General features: G+C 42.7%; 1 protein-coding gene across 1 annotated transcript; it reads left to right on the forward strand.

Annotated features, from left to right (window-relative positions):
• The first annotated feature begins 347 nt into the window (after nucleotides 1-347).
• Nucleotides 348-1,208, forward strand: LOC136846967 (uncharacterized). Its single transcript, XM_067118222.1, has one exon. It carries the CDS (start codon nucleotides 348-350, stop codon nucleotides 1,206-1,208), a length of 861 nt encoding a protein of 286 aa, XP_066974323.1.
• The last annotated feature ends 14,586 nt before the right edge of the window (nucleotides 1,209-15,794 follow it).

Raw genomic sequence — 15,794 nt, forward strand, 5'->3', positions numbered from 1 at the left:
GTGAAAATGTGCCGGGTATGTAAGGTACCAGCAAATCATTCAGGATCTTCGCTATCCTATTGGTTGGGTATGTCATCTGAGAGATGATTGGCCTTAGGAGGTTGCATGCCTTATGGGTTTTCACTGTCCCATAGCAGTAACTGGGCCTGTAATCTCCTTTCACCTTAGGGAATTTTACAATGTCTTATTGATTGTTTGCCCTGGTCACAGGTGGGGTCCTTTGTTAAATATTGGAGTTTGGAAGTGTCCAGGAGGATCCTGAACTAACACCTACTGTCACTGATGAACTTATTGGAGAAGCAGGATGGCAGAGAGGACATTTGTGAAGCCAGGTAATCACTAAGGAGATGAGGGAAGCCGGTAAAGAACTATGCAGCGACCCGGACATCATCAAATGGAAAGGTGACAAACCATCTGTCTATGTAGTGATGAAGAAAAGTGATTATTTTGAAAAGATGGAGAGGATCCTCCTGGACACTTCCAAATTCCAACATTTAACAAAGGACCTCACTGAGGACCTCAGAAAGAAAATGTCAAGGCTTGTGACTAGGGCCAACAATCAACAAGACGTCGTAAAATTCCCTAAGGTGAAAGGAGATTATGGGCCCAGTTACTGTTATGGGACAGTGAAAACCCATAAGGCATGCAACCCCCTAAGGGCGATCATCTCTCAGATTATATCCACAACCTATAGGATAGCGAAGGTCCTGAGTGATTTGCTGGTACCTTACATACCCGGGGCACTTTCACTGAAATCAGCAGTGGAGTTCATTTACCTTCTGCATGAAAAAGGACCGGAAGATGGCATCGCCCCACTCGACGTTGAAAGTTTATGTACGAATGTTCCCATCGAAGAAACGATCAGCACAATCCTTGATCGTGTATACAGGACCAACAAGAGCTCGCTGCCTATTTCCGAAGATGTCCTCCAAGATATGCTGAAGGCCAGTACTAAGGAGGCCCCTTTCCTTTCTCATTGGGGTGAATTATTTTGGCAAGTAGACGGAGTCGTCATGGGATCCCCACTAGGGGTCCTATTTGCAAATATGTACATGGCCACGGTCAAAGAAAGACCTTTTGAGAGCATCAAAGACCTAAAATTTATGGGTGAAACAACAAGATGGACATTTCAAAATGGCCGTGTACACAAAAGCAACGGACACTGGCCTTTCCTTGAATGCACGAGGAGAATGCCCAGATGCATATAAAAAGTCTGTCATGAGTACATATGTCAATAGAGTGTTCACACACAGCACATCGTGGGGAGACATACGCAATGAACTGTGCAGAATTCGCCAATTGTTGACAGACAACGGCTATGCAGATCAAATAATCGAAACTGCAATAAAAAAGAAAATGGATGAATTTTACCAATCCAAAGGAGGAGGGTCTGATTATATACTGTAAAGTCCCTGCTCAGCGCGTTCTCTATAGTGAACATCCCATTTTCTGCGGTGCCTTCATATTGACCTAAGGTTGACCAGAACATATGTTTATCACTATAATTGTAAATTGTATATTTATTGTCTTTCCAAATGATCATGATTTATGTACATGTAACGAAGTATTTATGTTATGCATCAGACATTATTGATCACTATGTTTTCTGTATGAACCTGTCCTGTTTTAGTAGAGAATTAGTTTGACCTCAGGTCACCTGTAAATCTTTGTACCAGCGGTCTCTGTGAAGTACGCAGACGTCCGCACCCCACTTTATAAGCAGCTCGCTTCATCAATAAACTAGCAGTACTTGTCTTCCTGCTCATTATTTCGCACCTCTCTCACAGTGGTGACCCTCGGAGTGGTTCCCGGAAGCCGTTAACGGACCCAAACAGCGACTAAGTCTTGGCGCGATGAACCTTACCCACACCCCTAACGAACTAACTACGGCGCTCTAACAAAGCGTTCGGGCGTTTACCGACCCTCGTCTGCAGGTCGCCAGCGTCATTAGCGGACCCACATGGCAGGCTCCCCCAGCGTGTATTGGTGTGAGTATTCCCTCACACTCTAAGTGAGAGGGCGAAATGAGCATGGATGCAGACATTTCCAACCATGTACATATCACCGCAAACCTCTCGGAGGCAGACACCTCCCTCTTGCAAACCCCTCCCGCGCACACCTCCACGACGGTACCTGCACCCTACACAATGACCCCGCTGATGGACCAACCAAAGATGGCCCTTAACATAAGGCTGCCGCCATTTGCCAGGGAAAACACAGCGTCCTGGTTCTACAGGGTTAAGGGGCAGTTCAGGTAGCGGGCCTAATGGACAAAGTGTTGAAGGCGGACATCGCCATCAATGCCCTCCCGGAGGAGATATACAGGAAGGTCGCCCTGTGGTTGATGACAACGTTGGACCCTGCCACCTTCCGAGAACTAAAATCCACTCTTGTGGAGACCTACTCCCTGCCGGTCTCTGAGAGAGCTGCCCATGCCCTCGACCTCGCCCTCAATCCCCGGCAGGAGGGAAACCTCTTGGAAACGTGGCATGCCTTCCAGGACCTCCTCCTCCTCCCTGAGACTGACAGCAATGGCAGGCACAAAGAAATCAGCTTGTCGAGGGAGATCTTCCTGTGGCAGCTACTGCTGGAGGTGCGTGGGCAGATCAGGGACGCATATACCCTGCTGGTCGAGGACCTAACCAGGGTGGCGCAGAAACTGACGGATTCCACAAAGGCGGCCAAGCTGGCGACCACGCTTACACACTCCACCAACTGCCTCCTGCCGGGGGACCCCACCACGGAGCCTATCAACGTCATCGAACAGAAAAGGCCGTCCCACCAGCAGAAGAGGGAGGGGCCGGGGCTTTGCTATTACCACCGGAGGTTCGGGAGAGCTACCTGGAGATGCGAAGCCCCCTGCCCTTTCTTCACTTCAAAAAATGGAGGAGGTGGCAGCCAACCGCACAGGCCGCCATGGCAGCAGCAGCAGAAACACCCAGGGGCCCCTCACCATTAGGTTTCTACGTCCGCAACACCATCTCTGGCAGGATGATGTTGATTAACACTGGAGCTATGCATTCAGTGTTTCCGCCTTCAGGAGAGGACCGCAGACACTTGCCGGACCCGACTGCCTCCCTGACGGCCGCGAACGGGTCCCCCATCCTCTCCTACGGCACCAAGCTCCTGTCGAACTCCATCATTGGCCGGAGGTACAGCTGGGAATTCATCACCGACGTCAGGACTCCACTCCTAGGGGCGGACTTCCTCGCCCACTTCAGACTGGCAGTCGACGTCGGCTGCAAACGCCTGCTGGACACTGAGTCCTGCCAGTCCCTGCCCTTGTTGTTGGGCCCCAAGGAGCCCACCATCTGTTCCTTCACGCCCCACCAGTACTGTTCCCTCCTGAAGGAGTTCCCGGAGGTCTTCAAACCCGAGCTCCACCAGATGCCGGGGACTCCTGCCAAACCACTACATCCAGATGAAGGGCCCCCTGACGCACGCAAAGTCCTGATGGCTTCCTCCGCAGTGCCTTCAGGAGACCAAAAAGGCCTTCACTGAGATGGAGAGGATGGGCATATGCAGGAAGGCTCCCAGCCATGGGCCTCCCCCTTCACATGGTGCAGAAAGCGGACAGCACCTGGAGGCCCTGCGGCGACTTCAGGTGGCTGAACCTTGCAACAGAGCCCGACCACTACCCCCTGCCAAACATGCTGGATCTGACGGCCTCTTTCCACGGGGCCAAAATATTCTCAAAAATGGATCTTTTAAAGTCGTATTTTCAGGTACCAGTAGCTCCAGAGGACATCCCCAAAACTGCCATCGTCATGCCCGTCAGGTCCTACGTCTTTGCCTTCTCCACCTTTGGCCTGAGGAATGCAGGCACGACCTTCCAGAGGTTGATGGACAGCATCCTGGGGACCTGGACTTCTGTGTCTGCTACGTCAACGATATCCTAATCTTTTCCAGATCCCTGGAGGAACACCTGCGACACATCCGGAAGGTCTTGCAACACCTGCAGGAAAGTGGCCTTGTCGTCAGGTTCGACAAATGCACCTTCGACGTCGAGAAGGTGGAATTCATGGGCCACGAGATATCCCCTGAGGGCATCCACCCAATGTCGTCAAAGCTGTCGAGAAGTTCCCCACCCCTACCTCCATCAGGGCCGTACAAGAATACCTCGGGATGGTCAACTACTACAGGAGATTCATCCTGGGGATTGCTCACACCATGGCCCTCCTGACGGAGGTCCTCAAGGGACATCCAAAGTCCTTAGTGTGGGGCCCCAACCAGCAGAAGGCCTTCCTCCTGATGAAGGCAGCCCTCGCCAAAGCAACATCTTTGGCCCACCAGGACCCCAACACTCCCCTCCAGCTGATGACGGGCACCAGCAACGTTGTCTGCGGAGCTGTCCTGGAGCAAGTCATCTGGGGACCCCTCAGCCCATTGCCTTCTTCAGCAGGAGGCTAAGCCCCACTGAGTCCCGCTACAGCACCTTCGACCAGGAACTCTTCATAGCATACCAAGCGGTACGGTAATTCAAGTTCCTCCTGGAGGGAATGCCCTTCACAATTTGGATCGACCACCAGCCACTGGTCCACGCCTTCACAAAATTGGGAGACGCATGGTCCTCTAGGCAGCAGTAGCACCTTGCAGCCATCGTGGAGTTCACCTGCACCATCAAATACCTCCCCGGCAGGAAGAACCCGTTAGCTGACACCCTCTTGAGGATCGAGATCGACTCAGTACAGCTCGAGATTGACTGCGAGGACCTCACCCACGAACAGGCTGCTGACCCTGAGACCCCTGCCTACCATACAGCCGTCACATCGCTGAAGTGGAAGGACATGCCCTTTGGCTCAGGAGGATCAACATTACTGAGCGATGTTAGCGCTGGACGCCCCTGCCCCCTGGTGCCCGCCTCCAGACGTCGGCTGGTCTTCATCATCATCCACAGCCTATTCCACTGCTCCGGAAGGACAACAGCCAGGCTGCTGACGTAGAAGTTCGTTTGGCACGGCATATGGAAGGACGCGATGGCCTGGGCAAGGCAGTGTATGCAGTGTCAGGACAGCAAAGTAGGACGACACACCGCATCTGGAGTGGGCGAGTTCCCCCAGCCAAAGAGATGCTTCGGGCGTATCCATGTCGACGTAGTGGGTCCTCTTCCCCCATCAGGAGGAGCCAGATACCTTCTAACAGTCGTCGACCACTCCACCAGGTGGCCCGAAGCTACGTCCATGGAAGAAGCCACCTCCAGTGTGTGCGAGGAAGCCCTCCTCTCCAGCTGGATCAGCCGGTTCGGTGTTCTGGACCACATAACAACAGACAAAGGACCCACTTTCCTGTCCGAGCTGTGGACCGCCCTGGCACGCCTGCTGGGGACCACTCATCACAGCACCACAGCCTACAACCCCGCAGCCCACAGAATGGTGGAAAGGTTCCACAGGTCTCTGAAGGCGTCCCTCATGGCTCGTTGCTCCTCCAAGAATTGGAAATACCAGCTGCCCTGGGTCCTCCTTGGGTTGAGAACAGCCCCAGAGCCAACGGTGACCCCTCCTCAGCGGAAAAAGTCTACAGGGAGGCCCTGGTAGTCCAGGGGGACCTCGTTGCAGAGGACAGGGACGACATAGGGATGCAGAGGCTCCTTGACAGGGTTGGAAAGTTCGCCCCCTGCCAAAGAACATTCACCGACAGGACGTCCCCCTTCATGCCCCCCCCGGCTATCCTCTGCCAGCCACGTCTTCGTCAGGGACGACACCGTGTGCCCACGCTTAACTAGACCCTAAAGAGGACCTTTTCTTGTGCTGGAAAGGAACAAGAAGGCATTCCGAGTAGCCGTCCACAGGCGGGAAGACTGGATGTCTGTAGATCGTCTCAAACCCGCATTCCTGGAGGAGGATGTCTGAGGCGGACCCCAAAGCCTCCCGCAGGGTGTGGCACCTCCTCGAACAGCCCCTAGCGCAGGAAAGAGGTGTGGGCGTCCCCGGAAAACCCAGAAACCAGACAACAAAGGCACCCCAACAAACCACTCCAGAGGGCGCTGAGGAAGGCGACCACACTCTCCAGTTGACATCGAAAAAGCGAGGCCCCGTCGTCACCCCAGCAGATACCTGCTTTGATCAGACATTACCTCCGTCTTGGTGGGGTGGGGGGGGAATATTGTAAAGTACCTGCTCAACACATTCTCTATTGTGAACATCCCGTTTTCTGCGGTGCCTTCACATTGACCTAGGGTCGACCAGAACATATGTTTATCACCATAACCGTAAATTGTATATTTAGTGTCTTTCCAAATGATCACGCTTTATGTACATGTAATGAAGTATTTATGTTATGTATCAGACATTATTGATCACTATGTTTTCTGTATGAACCTGTCCCTTTTTTTTGTAGAGAATTAGTTTGACTTCAGGTCACCTGTAAATCTTTGTAACCGTGGTCTCTGTGAAGTACGCAGACGTCCGCACCCCTCTTTATAAGCAGCTCGCTTCATCAATAAACTAGCAGTACTTGTCTTCCTACTCATTATTTCGCACCTCTCTCACAATACCATTGTCTACATTTTGGGTCTGCATACAAGGAGGAATGCAGCGCACTACGTAGGATAGTAAACAGAGGTGTAACCCCAAAACACCCTTAACACAAAATGAGCATCAGAATATATAGTAAGCCGAACCTTGCTGCAGCCCTAATAATGAAGAACAGCACCGCTCCGGGAGGACTGAAGGAGATGTGTAAATCTCACAACTAAAACTACATCAGGCACACTACAATGACCCTTCGGAGGCATATGCTGGATCATAGAAATCAAGGGGCCATTCATCAACATTATACAGATGTTCACGACAGGAAGCCATCTCTACAAGAGCTGATAGAAGGCACCCAGGTCGTACACAGAGAGGATAACTACAGTTGCCTCTTAATAGCCGAAGCTGTAAGCATTGCTATCCAGAAACCAACCCTGAATATTCAACAAGAGTTGGATCATATACTCCCCTCCAGCAGGAGAAGGAATACGTGAGCCAACAGGGACCAGACAGCACACTCCCAACCACCGGACACACTGCGCCCCCTAGGAGACACGAGAGCGCCCAGCGAAGACCAAGCAACATGCTTGTTCAAGTCGCTGAGGCCCCGCCCAACACGGACCTGCAGCCGTTAATCAATGCAGAACCTTTGGATGCACCCATACATGCAAATTTAATATTTTACACATTTATGTATAAACAGACATTTGCTTATTTGTACTGTTGTAAATTTTATTTATTTTTGTATCTTATTGTCTGTATTTGCAAACTAACATTTAAGACTTTACTAAATTTTAAAGACAACTTTTAGGAAACACTAGCACAAGGTATCATATTTTGAATATTTATTTAACCACATGTTTAAACTTTCACTTTTGTAGTCATACATGTTCTCTGTACCCAAAACTACGCCCTGAAATGGTTAAGCTGTTAATCCCTTAACCAACCAGTACCCAAAACTCAAGGTCGTTCTCTCCACATGATGATATAAAAGGTCGAAAGGCTTGATAATGCCATAAGGGCGAAACAGCTGTCTCGACAAAAATCAATAAATGAAAAAAGGAAGTCTGCGTATTTTTCACCAGAAATTGACAATGAGAATCAAAAAAACTCAGAGGATGTGAAGATACCTGCAAGAAACTTATTGATGCCACTAAAGCAATTGCTTTGAACGAATATATGTATGTATGTATATATATATATATATATATATATATATATATATATATATATATATATATATATATATATATATAATATATTTCAGTTGTATTCCACTTACGAAAATGAAAAAATGGTTAGAATATGCCCAACAGCTTCGTCTTCCAATGGACCTCTTCTTGGAGCTTGGAGCGTTTATTAAGGAAAGAAAAATTGTTTACAATATATGTCGCCAAGAAAAGCCTAAAATCTTAAACATGAAATACCGTTACCAAAAACTAGGAGTTTTAACTAAAAACATACAACAGTAAAAATAAGAATAGCAGTTGAACAACTGAAAATTACCAAAATATCAATTGAGGTAATATGTCTATTTGAAACAGCATAACACTAAGTACATATTAACAAACGTATATTATATGATAGTTAACGGATAATATTATCCTACTTGTACTGACTTCTCAGAACATATAAAATAAAAGGATCTAATTTATATAAACCAGCCGGCAAATTGATAATTTTTCCTTTGCTGTGAACAATTCAAGCAGTCTCTATCAAATTTCTTTCCATAAAACTTGTGCTATAAAATCTTTGACCTGAGCCAGTCGGTTGGTAAATTGCACATGCTGCTGAGAACACATAAGGCATTACTTGTATTATTTGTTCTTATGTATATTTATGATTCAGAATGTTTTACCGGGGTCTTCCCCGATTGTCCTATATAAAAATTTCCACACTTGCATGGTATCTTATAAATAATTCCTTCATTGCTTTCTGGACTATTACAAATTAAAGTTTTACCAGTGGTGCTATGACATGAAAATGTTGCACTAAAACCAAGTAACCTTAGGGGGTAGACTATAGATTCTAATGTGGGATGGTATGGGAAAGATATAAAATTCAGTTTTCTGTTTTTCTCTTCATATGAGCAAAATTTTTTTCTTGCTAACGTTAGACTGTAGTCAATATCTTCTAATTTAAAAGTTATTTTGAATCCCAACTTGGTATATAAATTCAAATTCCTCACCGATAAATTCTGGACTGCAAACATTAAGTGCTCTGAGAAGCATTGATCTTAATGCTGAGAGTGTTACGTCTACTTTGTGGGAGGAGTAATTGTTAATTATAAGATTATTTGTATGCTTTCTATGTATTTTAAACTTATAGCTAGAACTTACAACTAGCCTCACTTTTGTAACATCCAAAAATGAAATGATACCATTGTCTTCTTTGTCAACCGTAAAAGTTATGTAGGGAACTAAATTATTGAGATCTCTTAAAATTTTCTGAATGTCAATATAAGTTTTCAGTACAGCAAATACAGTGTCAAAATATCTCAGCCAGAAAATAATATCTGCTATAATTGAATTAGCTATTCTAGACTCATAAAATTCCATATAAATATTTGTTAATACTGGGGACAAGCAATTACCCATCTGCATTCCAAATTTTTGTCCGTAAAATTTTCCATTAAAAAAAAAAAAAAAGTGTCAACCACTCACAGACTGATTAACTCTAAAATTACATGGTTAGGCAGAGATACGACATGCTTATTTAAGTCCTAAAATTGCATGGTTAGGCAGAGATATGACATGCTTATTTAATTCACTGTTTAAAAAGACTAAGGCGTCATTGATTTTTTAAACAGTGAGCTAAATAAGCATGTCATATCTCTGCCTAATCATGCATTGGAGGATAAATCAGCCAATTATCGACTTGGCTCTTAATCAACGCCGGAAGGTATTCCATGACACTGACGGAGGCCAACAGCTCCTCTCATCTCCCTTTCAAGTTGCTTGCTAATTATGGTTCATTTGGGTTTCTGTTCTCTAGGTATTGCAAAACCTTCTGGGATTTTAATGACGTTTATGCAAACCAGTGTTATTCTGTGACTTGGATATCACCAGATAAGAATGATAATTTTAAAACCATTGAACGAGAATCAAATTGCAGAAAGGATACATGAAACCTAACAGCAAGAGAGAGACGCACACATGCACATGCATGCAGATAAGGTTTACAGGAATAATGACTGAACTAGAATGAAAAAAAGGGGGAACTGAAATTGAACACTGCGAAATTGCCTAAATAACTTGCTCTTTTCTCCAGTATTGTATTGGATCCCATAAAGTGGAGTTTTCATTAAAAATAATAATATACTTCCAAAATGGACAGCTGAATATACATGACATTTTCATCAAAATTATAATTCATTTAATTTTTTATTCCATTCGCCTCAGCTCATTTCCTAACAAAATGTTTGGAACAATAAAGCTTGATTTAAGTAGCTTGACATGACAAGGAAGTGAGTGCAGTACTTTTTAGATATTTTCACCGTCTGTCAAAGTCCTCTGCTGTGTAGATTTGGCTAATCCCCTCACCCTCTGACGGTGTTATGGTAACAACACAAACGATTTTATCATTGTTGGCCACTTAAACGTTTGAACGTGTCTTCTGGCATGTTAATGAGCTTTGTGCTATTGTTAGTAATGTAAAAGCTGTAAAAAAGCATAAAGGCTATGATACTTTTAGGTAATAATAAGCTAATAATACGTTGTCATATCAAATGCACTCTGATTATCAACACCTTTATTTAGAATCTTCCCTTTCCTTCTTAACCCAGTAAACAACCACATTATATAAGGAAATGTTAGTGCATTTCTACAGTGTTAAAAATTAAGGAATGGGAAAACCGCTCATTCATCTCCGATTTTACGAGGACGACTGTTCAGCCTCAGGTAGACGTTAACGTTACTCTTCTTATATTCTTATTATATCAAAGACATCTGCGTTAAGTTAGTGAAGGCTGTAAGTTTATCCTTTTTAATAACATAGCTGAGTAAAAGAATTTAAACGTAACTGGTACTTACTGTATTAATTAAAACAGATCAAATTCAGTCTTGCGCTCATATTCCTTGCGGCTGTTTAGCGTCATCATAGAATAACGTGAGAACTGCCTCAGAGCCTGGTCAGAGCTCAGAAGGTTCGGGAATTATTTTTGCTGCTACTTAACAATAGTAGTACAAAACCAAGTCCCTAAAAACTCCAGTGGTGTTATGACACCAACATTGATGTAAGTCAACATGCACTTGCCACTTTTCATTAATTATATCTTCCACTCTGTTATCTACAGAAATCGTTATTACTCTTTATAACTCAAAACATCACCCATGCGTAGATAAAAGCCTTCCTTGTTTGCCAGAAAACATTCACCCAAAACCCAGCATATTTCTTAGAATACTTTCCTTTTTAAGGATTAAGGAATGTATACAGTGATACAAGACATTCACAACTGACACGAATCCAGCTTAACTGCAATGAGGTACATATCAGTCAAAACAGCAATATCGGTTCAAGAAATCGTACTTCGGAAAAACCTCAACTTCGCACATTTTTGTAATCAGTGATAATTGTAATAATTTCTCTCAGCACTTTGAAAACCAATTTACAGTTTTTACTTCATACTAGAGTGAAAAAAACTCTTAAATCTTCGAGTGAATTGTCTTCAGTGCTCATTCAGTATCATTCTATCAATCACACGTACTACTGTGTCAAACCGTAGGTCTGGTGTATTGGTATACCTTAGTTTAGTTTAACCAGACCACTAAGCTGATTAATAGCTCTCCTAGGGCTGTCCCGAAGGATTAGACTTATTTTACTGGCTAAGAACCAATTGGTTACTTAGCAACGGGACCTACAGCTTATTGTGGAATCCGAACCACATTATACCGAGAAATAAATTTTTATCACCAGAAATAAATTCCTCTAATTCTTCATTGGCCAGCCGAAGACTCGAACGCGGACCCAGCAGATGCTAGCCAAGAACTATAGGCTACCGACCAGTCCAACGAGGAACTATGGTGTCAGATGGTTATGTGGGCTTATGAAAAATAACCAGGGAATGTAAACCATTGTTATAATGCCTTGGAAACGTGAAGTCCTCCTATCACATAGTGTGGTACTCCAAGTGAGAATATTGAAGACTACTCAACCCCTGGATTTCACTCATTTCTATTTTATTGCCTTAAAATGTGAAAAAAACGCGTCCTCGATTACCCAAGTTTAGCTGGACATAGTAGCCACGACCATTAAGACTAACAACCGACTGAAATATTGCTCAGTACAAAACTACCTCGAAAAGTTGCTTCACAGGTAAATCTATATCTGATAACCTTCGTCTAAAGAGAATTCTTCTCCGCATGGAAATGTATTGCCATATAGATTTAGGGTGTGGATCAAGTTCCCAGATAGATAAGCCAAGTTAGGTTTAGGTTGCTCGATACTAATGCTTCACGAGTGCCTTGTCAACTGCCTTCAGGTACTTCGTTGATTATTTACGGACTTTCAGGACCTCATTCAACAATTCAATTCTACAATTCTTAAACCATCACAGTCTGATTCTCGAAGATTCTAGTCGTTTGCTTAGGCATTTTACCATAAGTTTTACCAGACAAAACACTTGTTATAAAACAAAAACCACAGTAATTTCAGGTATTAAAGAACAAAACTAGTTTATTTCCTTAAATTTTACCAACTGATGAAACAATAGGCTTTACCTATGGTCTTCTAGGTTACATTAAGCCACTTTATAACGGTATTGTAAAACCCTGTGGATTTTAGGACTCCACCCGGTCAAGGTAAACTGCTTAAGTTCTTTACATAGTTCATGTCGGAATTTATGGTAAGAAAACCTACAAGTAAGTCTGAAATTTCTATTAGTGAAGGTAAGGACGTTCATATTTACATGATCTCTATTGAAAAATCAGTTAACTAATTTCACCTTTTAATCAAAGCAAGACAACTTTTGGCATGCAGTGCAGTATATCAGTAACGCCAGGCTCCCGTTTCATTAATATATGTAAATGTAAAAGCAACGAACACCGGAGCTCTTGAATATCAGGGTCTCAACTATTCCAATCCACAGCCAGTAAAAAAAGGGGGGGGGGCGGCAGAAATGTTTGTACTAACTACAAAAAAAATACATCCAAGATTCCGTTGGTCAGTAAAATAAGGTTTTATTAATTTAAATGAAGTGAAGCCCATACTATAGATCCAACCAGTCAACTAACCAACTCAACCCTTTGACAAAAAAAAAAAAAAAAAAAAAAAGGCAGCAAACTACGAACGGGAGGCACAAAAAGCGTTAACAATTGAATGACCTTCAACCAGAGAAAGGACCGCGTCAACCGTCACGATGTGAAGAGCCGCCGAGCAAAATTACAAAAGGTCAATTTGCCAAGTTCGTTAAGAGCGTAGCACGTTCTGACATCACTCGCTGATTGCATAAAATAGTGTATCTGTCTATTGTACTAAAGAGAAAACATAGGCTTGTTCACTGAATAATTAGCTTTAATTTTGCTTAAAATATTTAAACAGCAGCTATAACTTACGCTAAAACTTCAAATGTTAAAAATTAAAATTATCTAAAAGACGCTAAATCCTCGTTTTTATAACAATGCAATACTAAATACTTAATTTTTTTATGAAAAACTTAAACCACATTATATGTAGAAGAAAAATTAAAACAAATTATTGTCGAGTTCAGAAACTGGGATCTTAAAGGATAAATATATTAACTAAATCTCGAGAAATATTTAGAAGATTACGTTAACTATTATACTGTCATTATGAAACTTCACTGCAAAATAAGTTAAAAGGTATTGACTGATAACTGCAAATTATAGAGTAATTCTTAAGCTATCAAAATAAATATTACGTTGCTTTAAATCTCGAACCAAAATCTCAAGTCAAGGTACGGGAATACTAAAAACAGGTAGACTGATGCTGCACTTACCACCTGAAAAGAAAAATTTAAGTGTCTGTTTGAGCCTCCCATGCCCGCCTCGAACAAGGCATGAGACGGGCCTCACCGCTACAGGGGCAACGTCCCTGGGGTGGAGGTTAAAAAAATGGCTTTGGCAAGTTGTTAACATACCAAAAAATTAATTTGGAAAACCTTTGTAGCTGACAAAATTCTTCAGTTTTATTAAGCCAAACACAGGGAACGTAGTCCGTCTTTGCGTAGTTGAAACTTTCGGCCTGGAGAATTTAGACCTCATTTCTCACAAGTAAAGATTGCTTCATCACAAGGTATAGGTGTCACAAATCTGGAAGCAGTTTAAAATTAGCACTGTTGCAGGATATGGCTTTGAATATTAAAATAGAAATATAACTAGTCATATCTTTGCAAGATACAAGTTAGATATAAAGCTTGAAAAAAAGGGGAAGGCTTTACAGGAAAGAAAAGATTTAAACGGGCACTTCATCATAACCAGGTACATTGTAAATTAAAAACTGAATTTCACGGACCATCAGAGCTCCTGGCCCTGAAAGCTATAATTGTACTGCAGGAAAAATATGACATGAAATACTTAAATTTCAATTTAGTCTAATCTAAAACGTAAAATCTAAAGAGTTTTAAGAAACCAAAATAAGCCTGTTGCGACAAGCTAACACGTCAAGTGTCACCATACCCATGAACCCTTGCGATAATGAGAAAAAAACTATAAACTTTATGCACGAAAATCTTAATGATAACATAAATATTATAACATGAACGTAATGAAACTTAACCTTTGCAGAGCCTGGGATAATGATTAAAACTAAGCGTAGACCATATATCACGCTACCAAATTCCAATAGCAAGATCTACAGATACGGAATTACTTCCGGCTGCTGAGGTAGCGAGGAACCGACCAAAAAACGAACAGAATAATTCTATAACACTTTGGTTATCCAACGTCGAAAAATAACCATAAGCAGAGGACTTGCTCGCCCTCGCCGAGAACCCCGTTGCTGCTGGCGTCACCATCAAGGACCATGGATTCACCTGTCTTTAAACTAGGACGATTTGTGCGGAAGAGTACGCCGTCCTTGGTTTTGTTTAAGGGGAAACTTTAAATAAAAGAATTTGCTGATGCTTTCACGCTAATTGACAGATTCTTCGTTTGATGACTGCTCGGTTCTTGATAAAATTAGCCTCTGTGTATCATAACAGAAAACTTTTATCAATAATTTACAGAACAAGAAAATGAATATTCTTCGGTGTATTTAGGCTACGTATTGTCGCGCAGTAAAAAAAATATTACTGTTTACTGTCCAACGATAGCGCTCTGCGAACCTGCAAACTTAACTCGTCCCATACATAATAATGCAGACACATTCTCGGATTCTTTTATTTATTGGACTGCGTACTCCCTATTCACTGTCAAATTCACACTGTGGGAGTTTATTGTATCGTAGTTGGAGCGGCAGATTTAAAGTTTCTAAAGACTCCTTTCGAATTGCATTTTGGATCAAATAACTTGAGTCCATCTGTACCTGTTCTTGTGTTGACTCTGTGGATTGGATGTATTATATGCAGCAAGTTATTCAAATATGTTGGGGAGGTCATGACAGCTTGACGAATCATTTCACATATTTTACACATTATTCTAGCTTTGATGGGGAACCATCGAACAATGCAGGCTAAGTCCTGTCATGCGGTGCAACACCCTTTATTAGTCTTGGCGCTCTATTTGGTATTTAGTTGCATCTTAGCAGAGTATTTTCTGCAGTTGTTCGCCCAGTTTACGACACAATTAATCAAAGAATTTTAATGGAACACTCTCCAATATAGTTTTTTAACAAAGGAAATAATATTTCTAAGATGATGTGCAGTACCCCTTACAGCATTTTTAATTTGAGCACTGAGAGACAAATAACAGTCTAGCAGCAGACCTACTGTAAGTCACGTACTTTGTCAGCGATCGAAACTACGAGTATATTTTTATTTATACTGAGCCGAAAACCACCAAGGTTCTTATTTCATTTTTCCTTCCTACCAGCATACACTCAGTTTTATTTTCATTTAATTTCGACTGCCTAAATGTTATTCTTTCCCTACACTGGTAAGGACATCATTTATTATCTCATTTGTATCGTTAATATCGTTTATATAAAATAAAATCGGGTGTCATCTGCAAATAGCTTGAACTTTACCCCTACGTCCCTGTAGCAGGTTTCGTAATACAAGATGAAATTGGACCTAATACACCTCCTTGAGGTGCTCCTCTTCTTAATGCTTCATAAGGTGAGTTCCCTATTTGTACACAGTATTTTCTGTCTAACAGGTAGCTTTTCAAATACTCAAAATCATCTTTAGTAATACCAATTGATCGTGTA

The sequence above is a fragment of the Macrobrachium rosenbergii genome, chromosome 16 (assembly GCF_040412425.1).
Source record: "Macrobrachium rosenbergii isolate ZJJX-2024 chromosome 16, ASM4041242v1, whole genome shotgun sequence".
NCBI classification, from domain to species: Eukaryota; Metazoa; Arthropoda; class Malacostraca; order Decapoda; family Palaemonidae; genus Macrobrachium; species Macrobrachium rosenbergii.